This window comes from Cyclopterus lumpus, chromosome 14 (genome assembly GCF_009769545.1).
Source record: "Cyclopterus lumpus isolate fCycLum1 chromosome 14, fCycLum1.pri, whole genome shotgun sequence".
NCBI lineage: Eukaryota > Metazoa > Chordata > Actinopteri > Perciformes > Cyclopteridae > Cyclopterus > Cyclopterus lumpus.
The window spans coordinates 70,825-96,176 of NC_046979.1; the positions used below are offsets into that span (position 1 = coordinate 70,825).

Below are 25,352 nucleotides of genomic sequence, written 5' to 3' on the forward strand. Positions count from 1 at the left end.
TTCTCAATACCAAGTACGCTAAGTACAGACTTGTGTAAGTACAGACTTGTGTAATTACAGACTTGTGTAAGTACAGACTTGTGTAATTACAGACTTGTGTAATTACAGACTTGTGTAAGTACAGACTTGTGTAATTACAGACTTGTGTAAGTACAGACTTGTGTAATTACAGACTTGTGTAATTACAGACTTGTGTAAGTACAGACTTGTGTAAGTACAGACTTGTGTAAGTACAGACTTGTGTAATTACAGACTTTGTGAGTTTGGACGGGAGGACGCAGGACGCTCTTTCTGCAGCTGACTTGATAACGTCACCATCTCAGTTCATGAGTTTATTCCGATTCTTCTCCGTAATATGACAACCCTGCTTTTTTCATTATCCTTTAAAATTACAAGTATTTTATAATATATATATATATATATATGTATATGTATATATATATATATATATTATTAAAAAAGAATATATATACACATTAAAAATATATAGATGTATATAATGTGTTTATAAATATATTTTATATATATATATATATATATATATATATATATATATATGTAATTGCAAACAATTAAAAAAGTAAACACCGCTATAATTTAATTAAAATATTAAGTTATACATGTTCTATAATTCAATTCAGTTTATTTTGTATAGCCCAATATCACAAATTAGCCTCAGAGGGCTTTACAATCTGTACACATACGACATCCCTGACCTTTGACCTCACATCGGATCAGGAAAAACTCCCCAAAAATAACCTTTGACAGGGAAAAAAGTGAAGAACCCTTCAGGAGAGCAACAGAGGAGGATCCCTCTCCCCGGATGGACAGATGAATAGATGTCATGTGACCAGATGAACAGAGTTACAGAGTTACATAAACACATTACATGAATATGACAATGTATGAATGGAACTCCAATCCAGGAAACAGAAGGAGGTAGAGAGGAGGGGGGGGCGGGGCATCAGCAGGGCCAACGGGAGGCCGGTTCACCAGGCATCAGACACCTCCAGGTCCAATGGACCCTATGAGACGTGAAGTCACAACGACTCCGGGGAGGAAGCAGAGTTAATAAGGTGCAATGGAGAGATGTCAATTCATCCATAAGGAGAGAGAGAAGATGAGATAGGTGCTCAGTGTATCCTAAAACATCCCCCAGCAGCCTATAAGCCTATAGCAGCATATCAAGGGGCTCGAACAGGGCAAACCTGATTCAGCCCTAACTTTAAGGACTATTAAAGAGGAAAGTCTTAAGTCTATTCTTGAATGAGGTGACTGTGTCTGCCTCCAGGACTGAAAGTGGAAGCTGGTTCCATAAAAGAGGAGCTTGATAACTGAAGGCTCTGGCTCCCATCCTACTTTTTAGGACTCTAGGAACCACAAGTAGCCCCGCATTTAGTGAGCAGCTCTCTAGTGGGGCAATATGGTACTACAAGCTCCTTAAGATATGATGGTGCATCACCAATCAAGGCTTTGTAGGTGAGGAAAAGAATTTTAAATGTGATTCTTGATTTTACAGGGAGCCAGTGCAGCGCAGCTAATACAGGAGTCATGTGATCTCTTTTCTTAGTTTTTGTGAGTACACGAGCTGCAGCATTCTGGATCAACTGGAGGGACTTAAGAGACTTATTAGAGCAGCCTGATAATAAGGAGTTGCAGTAATCTAGTCTGGAAGTAACAAACGCGTGGACCAGCTTTTCTGCATCTTTTTGAGACAAGATGTGCCTGATTTTTGAAATGTTACGTGGATGAAAAAATGCAATCCTTGAGATTTGCTTAACGTGGGAGTTAAAGGACAAGTCTGGGTCAAAGATAACTAGAGATTCTTTACAGTGGTGTTGGATGCCAGGGCAATGCCATCTACAGAAACCACATCACCATATAATTGATCTCTGAGGTGTTCAGGGCCCAGTAAAATAACTTCAGTTTTGTCTGAGTTTAACATCAGGACGTTCCGTGATTAACGTTGGTGGTCATTGAGGCTTCATCGTTTACAAATACAAATTGAGATCGATCTGATAAATAGGATTTAAACCAACTTAGTGTGGTACCTGAAATGCCAATCGACTGATCCAGTCTCTGTAATAGGATGTCATGATCAATGGTGTTGAACGCAGCACTAAGATCTAACAAGACCAGTACGGAGATGAGTCCTTTATCTGATGCAATTAGGAGGTCATTTGTAATTTTCACCAGTGCTGTCTCAAATAAACTATTCTGATGTAGGAACTGATTTGCGACTACTTTCTCAAGGGTCTTAGAAAGGAAGGGAAGGTTAGAGATTGGTCTGTAGTTAGCCAACACCTCTGGATTAAGAGTAGGCTTCTTCAGGAGAGGTTTAATTACAGCTACTTTGAAGGAATGTGGTACATGGCTGTAACAAGTCCTGTCACAATCCCCGGGTTTCCACCCCCCAGCACCAAGGAATGAGCACACGTGTGATGTTTGGCAATATACTTTATTTTGATCCTGCTCTGCTGGCCCCATGCACCATCTGCAACACACCTGATATAGGGGCAAGACACATTACCCTGTGATCTAACACAGCTGAGGCTAATTAAGCCTCTTCCCGGAACCTGTTCCCTGAGCCACTCCCCCGCTCCCCCACTGCAGCTGAGCCTAACCACGCCCCAGCCACCACAGTGGCCTGTTAGTAAAGACACATTAACAATATCCAGCAGAGAGGTGCCAATTAAAGGCAACACGTCTTTAAGCAGCCTCGTTGGGATGGGGTCTAAGAGACAGGTAGACGGTTTAGAAGTAGAAACCGTTGAGGACAATTGGTCAAGGTTAATGGGAGAAAAGCTATCCAAATATACACCAGGGCATACAGCCGTTTCCAAGGCCACTCCTCTTGATGACAGATCGGCACTGGATGAGGGCAAGATATCATCAATCTAGACTCTAATAGTTAAAATCTTTTCATTAAAGAAGTTCATGAAGTCATTACTACTGAGGTTTATAGGAATACACGGCTCCACAGAGCTACTACTACTACTACTACTACTACTGAGGTCTATAGGAATACACGTCTCCACAGAGCTACTACTACTACTACTACTGAGGTCTATAGGAATACACGGCTCCACAGAGCTACTACTACTACTACTACTACTACTACTACTGAGGTCTATAGGAATACACAGCTTCTCAGCTGTGACTCTCTGTCAGCCTGGCTACAGTGTTAAAGAGAACCCTGGGGTTGTTCTTATTTTTCTCTATTACTGATGGGTAATAGGCTGCTCTGGCATTGCAGAGGGCCTTCTTATATGTTGTAAGACTATCTTGCCAAATTAAACTTGAAGCGTGATTCTTACAGATTGGTGGAACGCCATATGCTTTCAAGCTTTCATGAAGTTTGCTTTAGTTTGCGGGTCTGAGGGTTCTACCAGGGAGCAAAAGGAATCTCTTCTTTAAATTTAGCTACAGCACTGTCAGTTAGACATCTGTTGTAGAAACTTTTGACTAACGGTGTACACTCCGGGAGTATAAACTCAAAAGTTATGAGGTAATGGTCTGACAGAAGAGGGTTCTGTGGGAAGACCTCCAAATGCTCAATGTCAATGCCATATGTAAGAACAAGGTGGAGGGTGTGGCCAAAGCAGTGAGTGGGTTTCTGTACTCTCTGACAGAAGCCAATCGAGTCCAACAATGAGATAAATGCAGCACTAAGGCAATCATTATCAATATCCACATGAATATTAAAATATCCTACAATAATAACCTTATCAGTTTTAAGGACTAAACTTGATAAACACTCTGAACATTCAGATATAAATTCTGAATATGGACCTGGTGGCCGGTACAGTATAACAAATAGGATTGGCTGTAATGTTTTCCAGGTTGGATGTGAAAGACTAAGAACAAGGCTTTCAAATGAGTTGTAGTTTAGTTTAGGTTTAGGATTCATTAATAGGCTTGAGTCAAAGATGGCTGCTACTCCACCTCCTCGGCCGGTGCCTCGAGGAATGTGAGTATTAATATGACTTGGAGGAGTTGATTCATTTAGGTTGACATATTCGTCATGCCTCAGCCAGGTTTCAGTAAGACACAATAAATCAATGTGATTGTCTGATATTAAATCATTTACTAATACAGCTTTAGATGACAGAGATCTAATATTTAGGAGTCCACATTTAATTATCCTGTTTTGTTGCAGTGGTGATGTTAACCTGTATGAGGTTATTTTGTATGACTCCTCTTCTGGTTAATTTAAGTGGCCGTGGGACAGACACAGTCTCGAGTTACGGGTGGGTAACTGCATATATATATCTCGACTCATCAGATCAGGCTTTCCCCAGAAAGTCTGCCAGTTATCTATGTAGCCCACATTGTTTGCTGGGCACCACCTGGACAACCAGCGGTTGAATGACGACATGCGGCTATACATGTCATCATTGATTTGATTAATGATGACATAATAATAATATAAAACCTCAGTCAAACTGATTTAACGTTATTTGTGAACATATAATAAACTCTGAGACCAAAGAGTGCTCGTTAGATCCTCCAAAACCGAATTAGATCTCATGTTTAATGGCTAAGCTGTGATCCTGCCAGTCTCCTGAGGTCAGAGGGGAGGGGTCGATGGCCGCTGTCGTCGTCCTCTATGTGTCCTAACCCTCCAACATGTCCACTTGGCTTCTCTCTGCTCCAGTATATGTATGTGTGTGTGTGTGTGTATATATATATATATATATATATATATATATATATATATATATATATATATATATATATATACATAGATAGATAACTCCTCGAGGCCAACGCCAGACGTTCATCAGGTCTACGGCACTGTTTGTTCTTTTTCTGCTACTTTAAGTCTGTTAAGGCTCATTTCTGTGAATGAAAGATCATCTATCCTTTATAAAAATACGATGAAATACTACATTTTAATTTGTAATTGTTTTATAGGCTGCATGAATAATGTGCAAATACATGACATAGGTTAGAAAAAAAAAGAGATTTCAAGAGATTAAAGTATGCTGTAGAAAAAAAAGGCCTACACAAACTTGATATTCTGCTTAAATTTAATAGAACTAATTACATAATATAATAATATTCCTCAATTGACTTAGAAAAGTATGCATATGTCTTCACTCTGGGTGTATCTATACATTATATGGTATATCGTGTAGAATATTCTCTCGTCAAATAAGATGAGTTGTTTACAGTTTGATGATTAAAAAAGTGATTAAAATATGCGGTTATTTTTAATAAGCTTTACACTGGAAAACTAGCAGGAAGAAGAGGAGGAGGAAGAGGAGGACGATTAGCAGGAGGAGTTGGAAGAGGAGGAGGAGAAAGTGGAGTTGGAAGAGGAGGAGGAAGAGGAGCGTCTGGTTTGGGCAATCCAGGAGCTGAAGGCAGAGACTCGGGCGTAGACTCCAGGTCTCTGAGGACGACCACAGCCAACCCCAAAAGATGTCACACCTGTCAATCAGAAGACATCTGCATCATATGTGTGTGTGTGTGTGTGTGTGTGTGTGTGTGTGTGTGTGTGTGACTGACCAATAAGAGTCCAGTGTCCATCGTCCAGACAAATTAATGGACCCCCAGAGTCACCCTGGAGAAAACATATTTAAACTTTATTAACAAGAACAAACCAGGCGGGGCATAACCCAATAAACAGGGAGGGGCCTAACCCTGACCCAATAAACAGGGAGGGGCTTAACCCCGACCCAATAAATAGGGAGGGGCCTAACCCTAACCCAATAAACAGGGTATATAAGCTCCGCCTCCTGGCCAATCAGAGTTTGGTTTGAGGATTGTTAGATAATATTACACAAATATGAAATAGTTAAAGTCATGAAGTTTAAACTGACAAATACGGGAAGGTGTAGCGTCTTTTCTCGTAGCATTTTTATTAAATAATAATGAATTGTTTAATTAACAGTGACGTCATGGTGAACATATCATTTCATATACACACAGCCTGGTTTGGATTGGGAGAAAACATTCTACATCCACATCAGCTGGCAGGTAGACAGAGTCCAGGTGAGTCTTGGTGGTGAGCTATACCTGACAGGAGTCGACGCCCCCCTCCAGGTACCCGGCACACAGCATGCTGGAGGTAATGGTGTATTCAGGTAACTGAAGCTGACACTGATCCTGGACCACCAGAGGAACATCTGCCTCCAGGAGAATGTCAGGGAGAGATCCTGAGAGAGGTGGTGAGACTGTATATGTATACTATTGTATTTATATCTCATATAGTATCTATAGTATAAACATTATAGTATTTATATTACATATAGTATGTGTAGTATATATGCTATAGTATGTATATTACATATAGTATGTGTAGTATATATGCTATAGTATGTATATTACATATAGTATGTGTAGTATATATGCTACAGTAAGTATATAAATATATATATATATATATATATATATAGTATAGTATACATAGTGTTACTAGGTTCTCACCCTGCTCAGAGTCTCGACCCCATTCAAGTATACTCTATAGTACAGTATAGTATACATAGTGTGTATTACTAGGTTCATGTATACTCTATAGTATAGTATAGTATACATAGTGTGTATTACTAGGTTCATGTATACTCTATAGTACAGTATAGTATACATAGTGTGTATTACTAGGTTCATGTATACTCTATAGTATAGTATAGTATACATAGTGTGTATTACTAGGTTCATGTATACTCTATAGTACAGTATAGTATACATAGTGTGTATTACTAGGTTCATGTATACTCTATAGTACAGTATAGTATACATAGTGTGTATTACTAGGTTCATGTATACTCTATAGTATAGTATAGTATACATAGTGTGTATTACTAGGTTCATGTATACTCTATAGTACAGTATAGTATACATAGTGTGTATTACTAGGTTCATGTATACTCTATAGTATAGTATAGTATACATAGTGTGTATTACTAGGTTCATGTATACTCTATAGTACAGTATAGTATACATAGTGTGTATTACTAGGTTCATGTATACTCTATAGTACAGTATAGTATACATAGTGTGTATTACTAGGTTCATGTATACTCTATAGTACAGTATACATAGTGTGTATTACTAGGTTCATGTATACTCTATAGTATAGTATACATAGTGTGTATTACTAGGTTCATGTATACTCTATAGTATAGTATAGTATACATAGTGTGTATTACTAGGTTCATGTATACTCTATAGTATAGTATAGTATACATAGTGTGTATTTTAAGACAAAACGGTGGAATTCTCCAATTTTGCAATTGTTCAAGTTTCATTTCAGTTCCTCAGATCAGCTCACTTGACTTTGGCTAAAAGACTCCAAATCCCATAATGCACCACCAGCAGGCCAGTGCAGGCTCCTAATTACTTTAAACTGGAACACCTGCAAATGGAAGATCTCTCTCAGCAGAGAGGGAGAGGCAAGCAAGGATCCAACCAAAGAAGCCTCTGGTCCTGTAACAAGACTTTTAATGTGATGTGCTTTACTGTTTGAATTCATTGTTGGATTGAAATTGTTTAAAGTTTATTTACATGTTTGTTAGGGATGGGCGGATGAAGCCTTGAGGCTTTCTTCCTATTTGTACCGAAAATTATTTGAAGCTTCGGGGCTTTTCTTTGAAGAAGAACAGCGACATCTGGTGGCAGACTGAAATTAAAGCAGCCCTGTAACAGCGCGTCGAAGCACTAGCACAACGCCTCAATGTTTCAATCTCACATTTCTGCAGTATAAATCAATTAAAGCTGCGTGTTCATTCACAGATTTGATGTTGTATATAACCGTTAGCGATGTTGTTGTTTACATTGCAATAAAACTAAATGCCAGTCAAACATATGAAACGACGTGTTCGTGATGGGATTGGATCCCCCCCTCTCAGAACAGAAAAGTGTATCATGTATATGTGTTACCCACTAGACTTTAGAGGAAGCCTTACAATATGGACTTTTTTTCTATATTATTAAGGCCTGAAAGGTTTATGCCAACAGATACTGGTGAAGGCAGTTTTCCTCCAATACTCGCCATAACTCACAATTCTCTCTATCGATCTCCTCTCTCAAAGCCCACATTGTTGATTGACACCTCGTATGGAGCAGAGTTATATTCGCAACGCTTTTGGTGTGAACGCAGCATTCGGCACCAAAACGTTCAAACTGTCCAACGTGTCAAACCAATGAAACGCTTCGTGAAGCACCAAATGACAACGGTCACGTGACTGATGACGTCATCAGTCACGTGACCGTTGTCATTTGATACAAGCTCCGACACTTGGAGTCGACACACAGCGGTTCAGTAGACGGACTCAAGCTTCGGAGCTCTGGTATCGTTTGCCCATCTCTAATGTCAACGGCTAACAAATAAGGACAAAATAAATATTGAGCTGTGTTGGAAAGAGTTGTCCCGTGCGTTCTGTGGGGTTCATGTACCAGGCCATTTCAAGTTGGGCAGGAGTTGAAGAAGACACTTGGAACTTGACAGTGTATTAATATATATATATATATATATATATATATACTAGGTTCTCACCCTGCTCAGAGTCTCGACCCCATCCAGCGATCAGACATCTTGTTCCTGCTGAGACGTCGTGACCTTCAGCAGGTAAACACAGCGGCTGGATGAACTCTGTAAAACACACCTTTTATTATTACTGTACCATTAAACTATACTTTTGTAGGGGACTCGGCTTGGAGCACATACTTCACAAGGCTAGTGGGGTGGCTTACGATATAGGTGACAGGGTCCCTTTAAGAGCTGGTATCGTAACCAGGGCAACGGGATGGCGTTGAGGGGTTAAAGGTGACGAGATGTCAGTGTCATGGGTGATTTGTTTGAGAGTGGAATAAACGGCCACAGAGGTGTCTACTGCGTTCATTCCTGCGGTCCTACATACTCATCAGAAGGATGTGTGTTCAAATCATTTCAGGGTCACCAATTTATACTTTTATATATTACCCATCAGGACCAGGTCCTGTATTTGATTGATACTCACGTGTGAAGCTGATTGGCTGCTGTAGGCGCATGATGGCGATGTCGGCCTGCTTGCTCCGCCTGTCGTATTTCCTGTTGATTACGACAAGATCGACTCGACGGGTCTGAACGTCCAAAGAGTTCGTGTCACTCTGAGAGTGAAGACCAAAGACAGCCGACCAGTATTGCAGGTGCACGTTCTTCCTGTGGAACCAAACTATCACATTACTCCGACATGACATCATCATAATGAAATGATAAACACTGTTAAAGTTCTGATCTGCATAACACTTGTTTACAGTATTTCTTACAGTATTATTTATAGTATTGTTCACAGTATTATTTACAGTTATTTATTATTTACAGTACTATTTATTATTATTACAGTAGTGTTTGGAGTATTAATTACTATATTTATTATTTACGTCATTGTTTACAGTAATATTGACACTTTTTTACAGTATTTACAGTATTGTCTACGGTATTGTTTACCGTATTATTTAATATTATTTATTATGTACGTCGTTGTTTACAGTGTTAACAGTATTGTTTACAGTATTATTTATTATTGTTTACAGTATTATCTATTATTTACAGTGTTATTTATTATTTACATTAATATTTACAGTATTGTTTACATTATTATTTAACTTACCGTATTGTTTAAAGTATTATTTATTATTATTTACTGAATTAATTTAATGAAGACATAGTTCCTAAAATGCTGTAAATAAAGTATTTGTTCTCACCCGTAAACACAGTGTGCAGCCGTCAGCAGCCAATCTCTGCCGATGAGTGAAGCACCACACACATGACGCCCTCTCCACTGCAGAGACACTATCCATGGCCACGCCCCCTTCACAGCATCAACACCCCCGACCACCCGGCCCTCACCTGACATGTGTCAACAAACACAAACTACAGGGAGGAGCCAACCAACGAGAGGAGGTCATTTTCAAACTGAAAGCAGTCTTTTACCTTCAGCAGGTTTCCTCTTTGCTGATTGGTCCATTTCCCTCGTCTCATTAGTGACCTGCCGGACACCACAAGCTAAAACACATGTGTTTATGAGTACAGGCGTGTGTTGTTTTAACGGTCAGTGTTTATGAGTACAGGCGTGTGTTGTTTTAACGGTCAGTGTTTATGAGTGCAGGAGTGTGTTGTTTTAACGGTCAGTGTTTATGAGTGCAGGCGTGTGTTGTTTTAACGGTCAGTGTTTATGAGTGCAGGCGTGTGTTGTTTTAACGGTCAGTGTTTATGAGTACAGGCGTGTGTTGTTTTAACGGTCAGTGTTTATGAGTACAGGCGTGTGTTGTTTTAACGGTCAGTGTTTATGAGTACAGGGCCCTATTTCTTGTACCTAAGTCTATCAAATTTCGCGTTAGCGAGCTAAAATTAACAAGATGATTGACATCAGGCTATCCCGGTTTCTCAAAGGATGACCCGCCCTCAAACCATCTCGTTAATTTGAGCCGACCTTAGTTCAAGGATAGTTGCGCGTGCCCGTCCGACTTCAAAAGGGGGAAGTGTCGATCACAGAAAACATTTACAGCACAAAGGCAAATAAACTCAAAGGAAGAGACTCTTTTTTTCCTCCGCTGAGGAGCAGGAGATGATCATGAACGTATATGAGGAATTCCAGACCGTAATCATGGCAAAATCTAATCAATTCATTCACTTCACTCGCACTGGAGAGGGGGCGTGGCTTATCTCCATGGAAACATTTATAACTTCCGCCATACACCATGGATTAAAAAATAACCACTATTTCTGCTTTATACTTGTTATGGAAATCCCACAAACGTCGGAACATCTAATGCCCTCGTGTTTGGGTTCATAACAATAATATCATACATATATATACACTACCGTTCAAAAGTTTGGGGTCACTTAGAAATGTCCTTATTTTTCAAAGAAAAGCACTGTTTGTTTCAATGAAGATAACATTAAATTAATCAGAAATACACTCTATACATTGTTAATGTGGTAAATAACTAATCTAGGTGGAAACGTCTGGTTTTTAATGAAATATAGGTGTATAGAGGCCCATTTCCACAACTATCACTCCAGTGTCCTAATGGTACATTGTGTTCTTAGAAGACTAATGATGGTTAGAAAACCCTTGAAAACCCTTGTCTTGTCTTGACTATATTTTCTATTCATTTTGCAACTCATTTGATAAATAAAAGTGTGAGTTTTCATGGAAAACACGAAATTGTCTGGGTGACCCCAAACTTCTGAACGGTAGTGTATATATATATTTACAAATATACATAACATCACCTGTAGGCTCACACAGCTCGGGGACTTTCACCGACTACGTCTAGATAAATGGATGGAAATCCTCTTTATTCACAAATCACATCCATTCGTCTGCTTTGACTTTCATGGAATCTACTCGCAACGCAGCATCAGTGTTGGGAAAATGTATCGGCTCATTTTAAGTGCCTCATTCTTTAAATGTGCCTGCTGGCAGTCGGCGTAATGGCATGCATCATCCAATGAGATCTAAAATAACTATCTCAACTCTTTCAGAACAAGTAGACAATATGTAAGTGTATATTCATGTATGTGGAGATGACCATATATAACTTTTATTGCATTTACTTTCGTCTGAAGTCAACAACTACAGACCTGTCTCTCTCCTCCCCTTCCTTTCCAAAACTCTAGAGCGAGCTATCTTTAACCAAGTCTCCTCCTTTCTCCACAGTAACAACCTTCTAGACCCCCACCAGTCTGGATTCAAGGCCACTCAACAGAGACCTCTCTCCTCTGTCCTTATCCTTCACACTAGAGCATCCTCTCTCCTCTGTCCTTATCCTTCACACTAGAGCATCCTCTCTCCTTATTATCCTTCACACTACTAGAGCATCCTCTCTCCTCTGTCCTTATCCTTCACACTAGAGCATCCTCTCTCCTCTGTCCTTATCCTTCTAGACCTTTCCGCTTCCTTTGACACAGTGAACCACCAGATCCTTATTTCCTCCCTCCAGGACCTGGTATCTCAGGCACCGCATTCTCACTCGTCTCATCCTACCTCACCGACCACACTTACCCGGTAACCTGGAGAGGATCTGTGTCTTAGCCTTGTCCTCTGACTACTGGCGTCCCTCAGGGCTCAGTCCTTGGTCCTCTTCTCTTCTCTCTGTACACCAACTCTCTCGGCTCTGTCATTCGCTCGCATGGCTTCTCCTACCACAGCTATGCTGACAACACCCAACTGATCCTCTCGTTTCCCCAATCTGAAACACGGGTAGCAGCACAAATCTCTGCCTGTCTGACTGACATCTCTCATTGGATGTCCGCACACCACCTGAAAATTAACCCAGACAAGATTGAACTTCTCTTCCTTCCAGGAAAAGGTTCTCCCACCCACGACCTGACTATTAACTTCAACAACTCAGTGTTGGCCCCGACTCCGACTGCCAGGAACCTCGGAGTGACGCTCGACAGTCAACTCTCCCTGACTGCCAACATTACCACAATAACACGCTCCTGTAGGTACATGCTGTACAACATCAGGACCCCTTCTCACTCAGAAGGCGGCACAGGTTCTGGTCCAGGCTCTGGTCATCTCACGGCTAGACTATTGTAACTCCCTCCTGGCAGGTCTACCTGCTAATGCCATTCGACCTCTACAGCTCATCCAGAATGCAGCTGCTCGACTGGTCTTCAACCTCCTGAAATTTACCCACACTACTTCGCTCCTCGGCGACCTTCACTGGTTACCGGTGGCCGCCCGCATCCGCTTCAAAACATTGGTACTTGCATACCGTGCTGTGAACAGATCGGGTCCGGTCTACATCCAGGACATGGTCTAACCTCACACCCAGGACATGGTCTAACCTCACACCCAGGACATGGTCTAACCTCACACCAGGACATGGTCTAACCTCACACCCCAGCTCGTTCACTTCGCTCGGCTTCTGCCAATCGGCTTGTAGCTCCTTCACTTCGAGCTAAACACTCAACAAAATCCCGACTGTTCACTGTCCTGGCTCCTCATTGGTGGAACGAGCTCCCCATTGACATCAGGACAGCAGAAAGTCTCTACATCTTCCGTCGCAAACTAAAAACACATCTTTTTCGACTATACCTTGAATAGGGAAGGTAGAGCCGTAGTAGCACTTTGGTAGCACTTAAACGTCTCTTACTGATAGCACTTTGTAGTTTAACACTTTAGTAGCACTTAAATGTCTCTTACTGATAGCACTTTGTAGTTTAACGTTATTGAAGAAATTGTACTTGCTTGATTCTTGTTGTTCTGAGTTTGGACTCATGGTTTAATGCACTTATTGTAAGTCGCTTTGGATAAAAGCATCAGCTAAATGACATGTAATGTAATTTACACGGACATGGCCAGGGAACGTAATGAACACATCCATAAGTTCCACCAAAACCACGGCATACAGTGGCTTTCCCGATGTTCTGCATCGCCGACGCTGTAGAACAATGTACCACAATGTACCACACTGTACAACAATGTACCACAAGGCTCTGCAAACAGTCTGTGAGACAGTCAATGCTGTTCAATGTACGGCTCGAGAAGGTCTTTAATAAATGATTCCTTGTGGGCAGAATCGATAGCGCTCGTTTAGGAAGTCATCATCCATCACGTCATAAGAACACTCTCCCTATAAAACGTTAATATAACTAATATCGCTCCTTCATCAATGAGGAAGTGAGCTGCCACTTTCTTCAGGGGGGCGTGGCCAGATTATCCAGCTAGACTGAATGAGCCTGTGCTGGAGCAGGTTCACATTGTTGGATGTGTTGCTATGGTGATTTAGCCAAACTTGCTTCGAGGAAACGAAAACCCTGACTTGTCTCATCCGCGAAATTATCCCGCTAAACACGTTAGCCACGTACGAGAAATAGGGCCCAGGTGTGTGTTGTTTTAAAGGTCAGTGTTTATGAGTACAAGTGGATGTTATTTTAACGGTCATGTTTTATGAGCACACTCACGTTTGTTGTCACAGGTCAGAGAAACCACTTCCTCACTGATGCAGGTTTTACTGTAAAAACAACACCTTCATTAATGATCATCTGTAGGCTGAACTCAGTCCGACCCTCCGCTTCAGGTCCTAGATCTTATTCTGGATCTGGTTGTAATTCAGTTATGGGTTGGGGAACGCTGTTAAATCAGGTTTTGATTCCAGTTCCAGCTGGAATTTTAGTTCTAGCTCTATTTCTAGTTCTTGTCATGACTCTGGTTCCTTGGGTTCCATCGCTGTGTGGTTAGTATTCTAATTGAAGTTCTAGTGCTGGTCTTCAGTACCTGATACTGGTTGTCAGAGTCCCGTTGCTGGTGACTGTGATGGTTGTAAACGGTGAATCTTGAGGCAGAGCCGGCAGCAACGTGGTCACCCCCGACCTGGAAAGAACCTTGTTTTAGTCCACCTGCTACAACACGTGAGAGTTACCTGTATCCCAGCTACTTACAGGTGAAGACAGACTGGTTATAGTTACCTGTATCCCAGGTACTGACAGGTGAAGACAGACTGGTTATAGTTACCTGTATCCCAGGTACTTACAGGTGAAGACAGACTGGTTATAGTTACCTGTATCCCAGGTACTGACAGGTGAAGACAGACTGGTTATAGTTACCTGTATCCCAGGTACTGACAGGTGAAGACAGACTGGTTATAGTTACCTGTATCCCAGGTACTGACAGGTGAAGACAGACTGGTTATAGTTACCTGTATCCCAGGTACTTACAGGTGAAGACAGACTGGTTATAGTTACCTGTATCCCAGGTACTGGCAGGTGAAGACAGACTGGTTATAGTTACCTGTATCCCAGGTACTGGCAGGTGAAGACAGACAGGTGAGAATTCCAGGTGTCAGCACACACGGTGAGCAGTGAAGAAACAAGTTGAAACTGAAGACGACTGGAACTGTTCACCTGCAACACAACTGAAACACACACACACACACACACCTGTTTAACACACCTGTAGTGTGATTAGAGGTCATCAGAGTCCCACCCCCTGACCCACTCACCACAGTTGGCTTCATCGAAGGCGTCTGGACAGTCGACCTGTCCATCACATTGACCATTACCATGAATACAGCTTCCTGTCTGACACTGGAACTGACCGGCTGGACACACAGCTGTTCATAAACAAATCAATAATCAATAATACTGTGAGAACCTTCAACCTCCTGACTGCTGACCCTGAACTCACCTGGTGACCCCAGGTTAAACCCCGAGGTGAAGTTGGCTCTGAATCCTCGGCCGTGACCTGAGCTGTCCGTAAAGAACCAGAGTGTCATCTGATTGGCTGTTGAAAACAAGTCGTGGGTGGGGCCAGTGCTGCCAGTGAGGACAGCTGAAACAAGTTACTTGTACGTTGTTACCTGAAGCAGAACTGTCACCTGTACACACAGCCCTGGTGAGGATGAAGCTGCAAAGGATTATGGGTAAAACATAACCTTACCCAGTAAGGTGGAGTTTGGCCCCGCCCCATCTCGCACCTCGAGGATGTCGTATGTCGCTTCAACATCAAAGTCAAGGAAGTGGAGCTGGATGTTTCGACCCTCATCGGTGTGCAGAGTCCACACACCTGCAGCAGCACAGCATCATGGGTAAGAAAGGGGAGGTAAACATTTTCTATTCATTTGTTGATGTGTTTTGTCAGTTTTTATGTTTGTTTATTCCTTTGTTTAAACCAGTGAAGATCAGTACAGAAATGTGAGTCAAGTATCATGAGTACAGGCATTGACATGTGTACTCACACTGAGCCTTGTTCCCATAGGATTGTGGGTAATTAGGTGAGCTAAAGGTGGAGTTTGGCTCCCTGAGGTCAAAGGGTCCTCCACAGTCAACTGGACCAATCAGAGCAGAGGAACATTTTCTTCATATGTCTACATTCTGTATCATTTTATTCATATTAATTTTGTCTGTTGTCATTTAATTCTATTGTTATTGTTATAGTAATAATAATTATAATGCATTTCATTTATATAGCGCTTTTCGTAGTACTCAAAGACACATTTTTAAATCATCCTGAAAGCTATACAATAAAAAAGACACATAGATCACACAATCACACATTAAAAGGGGTTCTGAAGAGGTGGGTTTTGATTTGAATATGGAAATCTCAGTGCAGTCTCGGATGAGTTTGGGGAGAGAGTTCCAGAGGGAGGGGGCAGCTTTAGAGAAGGCTCTGTCACCCCACGTCCGGTGCCTGGTCCTATGTGGGATGGACAGGAGATCATCAGAGGAGATGGAGTGTGGTGGTGGAGCAGGTCTGAGGTAGGAGGGGGCCTGGTGGAGTGTGGTGGTGGAGCAGGTCTGTGAGGGAGGGAGGAGGGGGCCTGATGGAGTGTGGTGGTGGAGCAGGTCTGTGAGGTAGGAGGGGGCCTGATGGAGTGTACTGGTGGAGCAGGTCTGTGAGGTAGGAGGGGGCCTGGTGGAGTGTGGTGGTGGAGCAGGTCTGTGAGGTAGGAGGGGGCCTGATGGAGTGTGGTGGTGGAGCAGGTCTGTGAGGTAGGAGGGGGCCTGATGGAGTGTGGTGGTGGAGCAGGTCTGAGGTAGGAGGGGGCCTGATGGAGTGTGGTGGTGGAGCAGGTCTGTGAGGTAGGAGGGGGCCTGATGGAGTGTGGTGGTGGAGCAGGTCTGAGGTAGGAGGGGACCTGATGGAGTGTGGTGGTGGAGCAGGTCTGTGAGGTAGGAGGGGGCCTGATGGAGTGTGGTGGTGGAGCAGGTCTGTGAGGTAGGAGGGGGCCTGATGGAGTGTGGTGGTGGAGCAGGTCTGTGAGGGAGGAGGGGGCCTGGTTTTGGAGGGCTTTGTGAGTGAGGAGAAGGACTGTAGTGGATCTGTTGTGCGATGGGCAGTCAGTGAAGATTCTCGTGACCACTTGAGCTGGAGGTTAACAGGTGAGCAGCAGAGTTCTGGATGGACTGGTTTATTTAGGATTTTGGATGATGTCCCATGTGGACTACTGTTGGTCGATTCTGGCGTGGATCAAAGTTTCAGCAGCAGATGAGGAAAGTGATGGGTGGAGACGGGATGTGATGTTTTTTAGGTGGAAGAAGGAGGTTCTGGTGATTTGTTTGACGCGATGTTGAAAGGAGAGGTTGCTGTCAAACATGACTCCAAGGTTGCGGATGTGTGGGGAGGGACACAGAGTGGAGTTGTTGATGGGGAGGCAGAAGGTTTTAGTGAGGGATTTGGGACCAATGAAGAGATTGATGTCAGATTGATCACAGTTGAGTTTAAGGAAGTTGGTTTGCATCCATGATTTAATGTCAGTAACAGAGTTGGTGAGCGTGGAGTGAAGAGCAGTAATAACTGCCCTTGTGGAGATGTAGAGCTGGACCTCATCGGCGTAGCGGTGGAAGCGGAGAACATGTTGACGTATGATATTTCCAAGAGGAACAGAACAGGACCAAGCACCGAACCCTGGGGGAAGCCTTGAGAGGTGCAGTTGTTGATACTAATAAACTGTTGTCTGTTTGTTAGACATGATTTGAGCCAGGAGAGAGGAGATCCGGTGATGTTGAGGGACGATTCGAGGTGGGAGGGAAGGATGTTGTGGTTGATGGTGTCGAAGGCTGCAGTGAGATCCAGGAGAAGGAGAATGTTGCGGTGACCGGAGTCTGAGGAGAGGAGGAGGTCATTGGTGACTTTGAGAAGGGTTGTTTCGGTGCTGTGCTGTGAGCAGAAACCAGATTGTTGGAAATGAGGTGGGTTTTGAGTTGTGAAGCGACAACGCGTTTCAGTATTTTTGACCGGAAGATTTGAGACCGGCCGGAAATTGCTCATGGTGTCAGGGTCAAGTCAGGGTTTTTAAGGATGGGGGTGACAGCAGCCAGTTTAAGTGTGTCAGGGACTGAGTTTTCACGTTGCTGTAAATGATGTCAATTTTTTAGATATCAGAAGGATATAATGCTCTTGGCTTTTGGGATGGGGATAGGGATGTCAATGTCCATGGTGATAGCCAGGTGGTCAGAGATAATGAGGTTGAGTCTGGAGAGCTGAGGTATTGTGAGACCAGTGGAGCAGACCAAATTCAGGATGTGTTGTGGTGACATAACGAGGACCTTCGGTTGCAACAGGACCATAGGGATGGGATAGGGTTTTGGGACGTGAAGTTGTAGATGAACATGCGGCCAGAGCCTCTGTGTGAAGGATGGCCTCGTTGAAGTATTCCATATTCTTTGAGAATGTCCGGGTGCAGGTGATTATCGAAGACGCGAAGATCCGACGTGCAGTACAGCGGCGGCATTGTCCGGTAGGGGAGTGCTAGCGTTAAGCGATGTGCAGCCCAGGAGCCCCAGCGGGATGATCACGGCACAACAGCGGGAAGACGCCAGTAGGAGAGAGCGGTAGCAACAATCTTGCCCGGAGAAAGGAGGTCAACCTGGTGCGGAGCGGAAAGATCCCAGCAGGGTAAACAGGTGGGCTCGTGCTGGCTAGCGACGTGGCAGCCGGTGGTGAAAAGACCGACCGATCCAGTTGCAGGACAAAGCAGCGCTGTGGACCAAACCTGGAAGTCCTCGGGCTAGTGGGCTAATTACTCTTCCGAGTTCTGTTCAAAGCTTGTCGAGTGTTCAAAGATATTCAAGGTTCTTTCCTAGTGAAAGTAACCACAGCGCTTCAAACACAACATGGACCTCTGCTGTTCATCTTTCTGAGGTGTCTTCTTCTGAATCGAGGCACTGAGCACAGCGGCGTCACATGTTAATAATAATAATGCATTTAATTTATATAGCGCTTTTCATAATACTCAAAGACACTTCACATAATTAAAACATCCTAAAAGCTAAAAATAAATAAATAAGAATAGCTAAAATACAAGTAAAACAAATAAAACAAATAAATAGGGACTTTTGTGAGTGAGGAGAAGGATTTTGTATTGGATCCGTTGTGGGACGGGGAGCCAGTGAAGGCTCTGGAGAACAGGGGTGATGTGATCACATTATGCACAAATAGGACTTTGGGACGGCCGTCAAGATGAGTCTTACCTGTATAAGGGCGTGGTCTGTGCCTTACCTGTATAGTGGTGTGGTCTGTCTAATCGGTATGGGGGCGTGGTCTGTGCCTTACCTGTATAGTGGTGTGGTCTATGTCTTATCGGTATGGGGGCGTGGTCTGTGTCTTACCTGTATATGGGCGTGGTCTGTGCCTTCTCATTATAGGGGTGTGGTCTGTGTCTTACCTGGTATAGGGGGCGTGGTTGTCGGAGGAGGTACATTAGTTGGTTCTGGGGGGGCGGGGCCACAGGGATCAGAGGTCAGTGTGATGTCATCCAGAGCAATGTCGTTCCTCATCCCTCCTTTCTTCAGCCCTTCAAACACCACCTGAAGAGGTCAGAGTTCACACTGATTATTGATCAACTGACTGATCGGTCCGTGGACTTTCGGCATTACGTCACTGACCGTGGTCTCTGTGGTCAGGTTGAGGGTCACCTGGCCGTAGTTCCAGTTGTCACCATAATTCTTGTCTCTTTGGAACACCACGGTAACGGCCGGTTCAGACAGCAGGACTCTGAGCTGGTGGACATCCTCGCCGAACATGTGGTACCTGAGACAGGTGTTCACTTCTACACTCACAGGTTCATCTGTATGGTTACTCATTCTTTATTTTAATAACTTTCCTTCTATTTTAATTTAAATTGATTATATTTAGTTTATTCATTTTAATTTTTTTTTATCATCATCATCATCATCATCACCATCATCATCATCATCACCATCACCATCATCATCATCATCATCATCACCATCAATCATCATCATCATCACCATCATCATCATCATTCTATTTGTTTATTTACTGTTGCTTACCAGAAGCTCAGACACATGGGCTGAGTGGGCGGGGAGAGAGGGAGGCTGTGAATCCTGAAGCTCTTCAGCCATTGGCCAGGACTCAGAGGAGTGACGATGTAGAAACCTGACAGTCACACACACAACAACAACAACAACAACAACAACAACAGATAAGACCACAAGGATATTTTGTGTAATTTGGCATATTTGGTAACTCTGTGTGTATGTTTTACTATATTAATATATATATATATATATATATATATATATATATATATATATATATATATATATATATAATGTGTGTATATTGATGACATCATTATGAGCTCACCTGAGCTGTTACTCAGCGTGTGGTCGACATTCGGCCCGCTGAGTGGAGGGAACGTGGAGCCGCGGGTGCGAATCCAGTCGCCATCATCGTCCACGTCCTGTTGCCTCCAGAAACACATGCCCTGCTCAAAGGTACAGTTCAGCTTCTCCTGGTCTGAAAACACACACACACACACACACACACACACACACACACACACACACACACACACACACATGGAACACACACACATTGACAGAGTTTAAAATAATGTAAGGAAAGTAAAAAGAGATTTAAAGTTAGTTCAAAGAGACATTTAAAGTAAAGAGTTTAAATATAATTTAATTAGAGGTCAAAGAAAATGTAGTTAAAGGATAAAGAGTTCAAAGAGAGTTTCTCACCTGTTGGAGGTGAGATGCTTGTCGGAGCAGCTGTTGTCTCGTCTAGTTTCTCTGCAGGAACAAATGTGACAACCGACACTGGGAATTTGATCTAATCTGATTGAATGTATGTGACCTCACAGTGACACCTGTGACCTCACAGTCATCTCACAGGGACACCTGTGACCTCACAAAGACCTCACAGTGACACCTGTGACCTCACAGTGGTCTCACAGTGACACCTGTGACCTCACAGTGACACCTGTGACCTCACAGTGATCTCACTGTGACATCTGTGACCTCACTGTGACCTCAGTGACCACAGTCATCCCTGTGACCTCACAGTGGTCTCACAGTGACACCTGTGACCTCACAGTGACACCTGTGACCTCACAGTGATCTCACTGTGACATCTGTGACCTCACTGTGACCTCAGTGACCACAGTCATCCCTGTGACCTCAGTCACCTTTGATCTGAATGCTGTTTCTGTCAATCACCAATCCTCCAGCCGCGGCCTCCTGAAGCCCCGCCCCCAGCTGCTGTTCCGCCTCCTTCACATCAATCAGTTGATTGAACCAAAGGTCAAAGTTCACCACCACACTGCCCTGGCTGAGAAAACAAATCAATATATATGTCTATGATCAGTTTAGATGGCTATGATCAATATAAATGGGATGAAACTGATCAGATGACCATTGATTGGTGATGATGTGATTGATCAAATATCTGACCTGAAGTATAAAACCTGACACGTCTTGAAATCACTGTGACTGAACGCCTTTGATATCTGTGGACCAATCAGAAGACAGACTTCTATCAGGTAACTGAACACAACTCAAAGACAGGTTGATTATTGATTTCTGATTAGAAGCTTTAAGCATTGAATTCAAACGCTTCCCAGCATCTAAATGTCTGCTTGTTGGTGGGAAATAAGTGTGTATTTAAACTGGAAGGAAGGCTTCTGGTACTGGGACACTACTGTGTTCTACCCACGCACAAACAATGTAATGTCTGTGCTTAGTGTGTACTTTATAGTGTCTGTGCTTAGTGTGTACTTTATAGTGTCTGTGCTTAGTGTGTACTTTAGTGTCTGTGCTTAGTGTGTACTGTATAGTGTCTATACTTAGTGTGTAATTTATAGTGTCTGTGCTTAGTGTGTACTGTATAGTGTCTATACTTAGTGTGTACTTTATAGTGTCTGTGCTTAGTGTGTACTGTATAGTGTCTGTGCTTAGTGTGTACTTTATAGTGTCTATACTTAGTGTGTACTTTATAGTGTCTATACTTAGTGTGTACTGTATAGTGTCTGTGCTTAGTGTGTACTTTATAGTGTCTGTGTTTAGTGTGTACTGTATAGTGTCTGTGCTTAGTGTGTACTTTATAGTGTCTATACTTAGTGTGTACTTTATAGTGTCTATACTTAGTGTGTACATTATAGTGTCTGTGCTTAGTGTGTACGTTATAGTGTCTATACTTAGTGTGTACTTTATTGTGTCTATACTTAGTGTGTACTTTATAGTGTCTGTGCTTAGTGTGTACTGTATAGTGTCTGTGCTTAGTGTGTACTTTAGTGTCTGTGCTTAGTGTGTACTTTAGTGTCTGTGCTTAGTGTGTACTGTATAGTGTCTATACTTAGTGTGTACTTTATAGTGTCTATACTTAGTGTGTACTTTATAGTGTCTGTGTTTAGTGTGTACTTTAGTGTCTGTGCTTAGTGTGTTCTTTAGTGTCTGTGCTTAGTGTGTACTTTATAGTGTCTGTGCTTAGTGTGTACTTTAGTGTCTGTGCTTAGTGTGTACTTTAGTGTCTGTGCTTAGTGTGTACTGTATAGTGTCTATACTTAGTGTGTACTTTATAGTGTCTGTGCTTAGTGTGTACTTTAGTGTCTGTGCTTAGTGTGTACTGTATAGTGTCTATACTTAGTGTGTACTTTAGTGTCTGTGCTTAGTGTGTACTTTATAGTGTCTGTGCTTAGTGTGTACTGTATAGTGTCTATACTTAGTGTGTACTGTATAGTGTCTGTGCTTAGTGTGTACTTTATAGTGTATGTGCTTAGTGTGTACTTTATAGTGTCTGTGCTTAGTGTGTACTTTATAGTGTCTGTGTTTAGTGTGTACTGTATAGTGTCTGTGCTTAGTGTGTACTTTAGTGTCTGTGCTTAGTGTGTACTTTATAGTGTCTATACTTAGTGTGTACTTTATAGTGTCTATACTTAGTGTGTACATTATAGTGTCTGTGCTTAGTGTGTATGTTATAGTGTCTATACTTAGTGTGTACTTTATAGTGTCTATACTTAGTGTGTACTTTATAGTGTCTGTGCTTAGTGTGTACTGTATAGTGTCTATACTTAGTGTGTACTTTATAGTGTCTGTGCTTAGTGTGTACTGTATAGTGTCTGTGCTTAGTGTGTACTTTATAGTGTCTATACTTAGTGTGTACTTTATAGTGTCTATACTTAGTGTGTACTGTATAGTGTCTGTGCTTAGTGTGTACTTTATAGTGTCTGTGTTTAGTGTGTACTGTATAGTGTCTGTGCTTAGTGTGTACTTTATAGTGTCTATACTTAGTGTGTACTTTATAGTGTCTATACTTAGTGTGTACATTATAGTGTCTGTGCTTAGTGTGTACGTTATAGTGTCTATACTTAGTGTGTACTTTATTGTGTCTATACTTAGTGTGTACTTTATAGTGTCTGTGCTTAGTGTGTACTGTATAGTGTCTGTGCTTAGTGTGTACTTTATAGTGTCTGTGCTTAGTGTGTACTGTATAGTGTCTATACTTAGTGTGTACATTATAGTGTCTGTGCTTAGTGTGTACTTTATAGTGTCTATACTTAGTGTGTACTTTAGTGTCTATACTTAGTGTGTACTTTATAGTGTCTGTGTTTAGTGTGTACTTTAGTGTCTGTGCTTAGTGTGTTCTTTAGTGTCTGTGCTTAGTGTGTACTTTATAGTGTCTGTGCTTAGTGTGTACTTTAGTGTCTGTGCTTAGTGTGTACTTTAGTGTCTGTGCTTAGTGTGTACTGTATAGTGTCTATACTTAGTGTGTACTTTATAGTGTCTGTGCTTAGTGTGTACTTTAGTGTCTGTGCTTAGTGTGTACTTTAGTGTCTGTGCTTAGTGTGTACTTTATAGTGTCTGTGCTTAGTGTGTACTGTATAGTGTCTATACTTAGTGTGTACTGTATAGTGTCTGTGCTTAGTGTGTACTTTATAGTGTCTGTGCTTAGTGTGTACTTTATAGTGTCTGTGCTTAGTGTGTACTGTATAGTGTCTATACTTAGTGTGTACTGTATAGTGTCTGTGCTTAGTGTGTACTTTATAGTGTCTATACTTAGTGTGTACTTTATAGTGTCTATACTTAGTGTGTACATTATAGTGTCTGTGCTTAGTGTGTACGTTATAGTGTCTATACTTAGTGTGTACTTTATTGTGTCTATACTTAGTGTGTACTTTATTGTGTCTATACTTAGTGTGTACTTTATAGTGTCTGTGCTTAGTGTGTACTGTATAGTGTCTGTGCTTAGTGTGTACTTTATAGTGTCTGCTTAGTGTGTACTGTATAGTGTCTATACTTAGTGTGTACATTATAGTGTCTGTGCTTAGTGTGTACTTTATAGTGTCTATACTTAGTGTGTACTTTATAGTGTCTATACTTAGTGTGTACTTTATAGTGTCTGTGTTTAGTGTGTACTTTAGTGTCTGTGCTTAGTGTGTTCTTTAGTGTCTGTGCTTAGTGTGTACTTTATAGTGTCTGTGCTTAGTGTGTACTTTAGTGTCTGTGCTTAGTGTGTACTTTAGTGTCTGTGCTTAGTGTGTACTTTAGTGTCTGTGCTTAGTGTGTACTGTATAGTGTCTATACTTAGTGTGTACTTTATAGTGTCTGTGCTTAGTGTGTACTTTAGTGTCTGTGCTTAGTGTGTACTGTATAGTGTCTATACTTAGTGTGTACTTTAGTGTCTGTGCTTAGTGTGTACTTTAGTGTCTGTGCTTAGTGTGTACTGTATAGTGTCTATACTTAGTGTACTTTATAGTGTCTGTGCTTAGTGTGTACTGTATAGTGTCTATACTTAGTGTGTACTTTATAGTGTCTGTGCTTAGTGTGTACTTTATAGTGTCTGTGCTTAGTGTGTACTTTATAGTGTCTGTGCTTAGTGTGTACTGTATAGTGTCTATACTTAGTGTGTACTGTATAGTGTCTGTGCTTAGTGTGTACTTTATAGTGTCTATACTTAGTGTGTACTTTATAGTGTCTATACTTAGTGTGTACTGTATAGTGTCTGTGTTTAGTGTGTACTGTATAGTGTCTGTGTTTAGTGTGTACTGTATAGTGTCTGTGCTTAGTGTGTACTTTATAGTGTCTGTGGTTAGTGTGTACTTTAGTGTCTGTGCTTAGTGTGTACTTTAGTGTCTGTGCTTAGTGTGTACTGTATAGTGTCTATACTTAGAGTGTAGTTAATAATGTCCCATTATTACACATGCATACACTGATCAACACTAACTCTCTTTCGCTGTCTTTCACAATAAAAGCTGGTGATGTTCACAGTTGCTTGATGTTAAACCTGTATTTTCAAAATAAAAGCCCACAACCTCACCAGCTGTTGGACATCATAAGCCAAAGATTTGAACTGCAGACTGCTGGAGTTCTTCAGCTCTTCAGAGAAGACGGCTCCCTCTGTGATCCACATCTGGCCACTCAGCACGACTGGTTCACCGGCGCCTCGACACACAAACACCACGTCGATCATTAATGACATCTGAGACACCTGATCACTTTAATAACAACATGTTTACCCTCCATGTTCAGGCTGATCCAGGAAACTGCAATCAGTCCGACAGAAGTGACGAGAAGAAGGAAAGACACGACGGAGAGGAGGAGCTCCAGAGACGACAGGCCTCGCTTCATGGTGACCACTACGGCACATTATCGATCAACGCAT

The 25,352-nt window shown here is 42.1% G+C and overlaps 1 protein-coding gene across 1 annotated transcript; it reads right to left on the reverse strand.

The window, feature by feature from the left end:
* Positions 1-4,924: 4,924 nt before the first annotated feature.
* tmprss15 (transmembrane serine protease 15) lies at positions 4,925-25,160 on the reverse strand. The gene is made up of 22 exons (XM_034550375.1): positions 25,008-25,160; positions 21,146-21,201; positions 20,881-21,023; positions 20,435-20,485; positions 20,055-20,207; positions 19,739-19,844; positions 19,331-19,475; positions 19,111-19,252; positions 15,682-15,771; positions 15,384-15,509; positions 15,132-15,275; positions 14,947-15,057; positions 14,736-14,859; positions 14,223-14,318; positions 13,910-13,959; positions 9,923-9,994; positions 9,694-9,838; positions 8,967-9,148; positions 8,504-8,599; positions 6,025-6,164; positions 5,515-5,569; positions 4,925-5,436 (listed from the first exon to the last, which is right to left on the reverse strand). The coding sequence occupies exons 1-22, from the start codon at positions 25,158-25,160 to the stop codon at positions 5,276-5,278; spliced, it is 2,541 nt and encodes an 846-aa protein (XP_034406266.1). The 3' UTR covers positions 4,925-5,275.
* Positions 25,161-25,352: the final 192 nt, after the last annotated feature.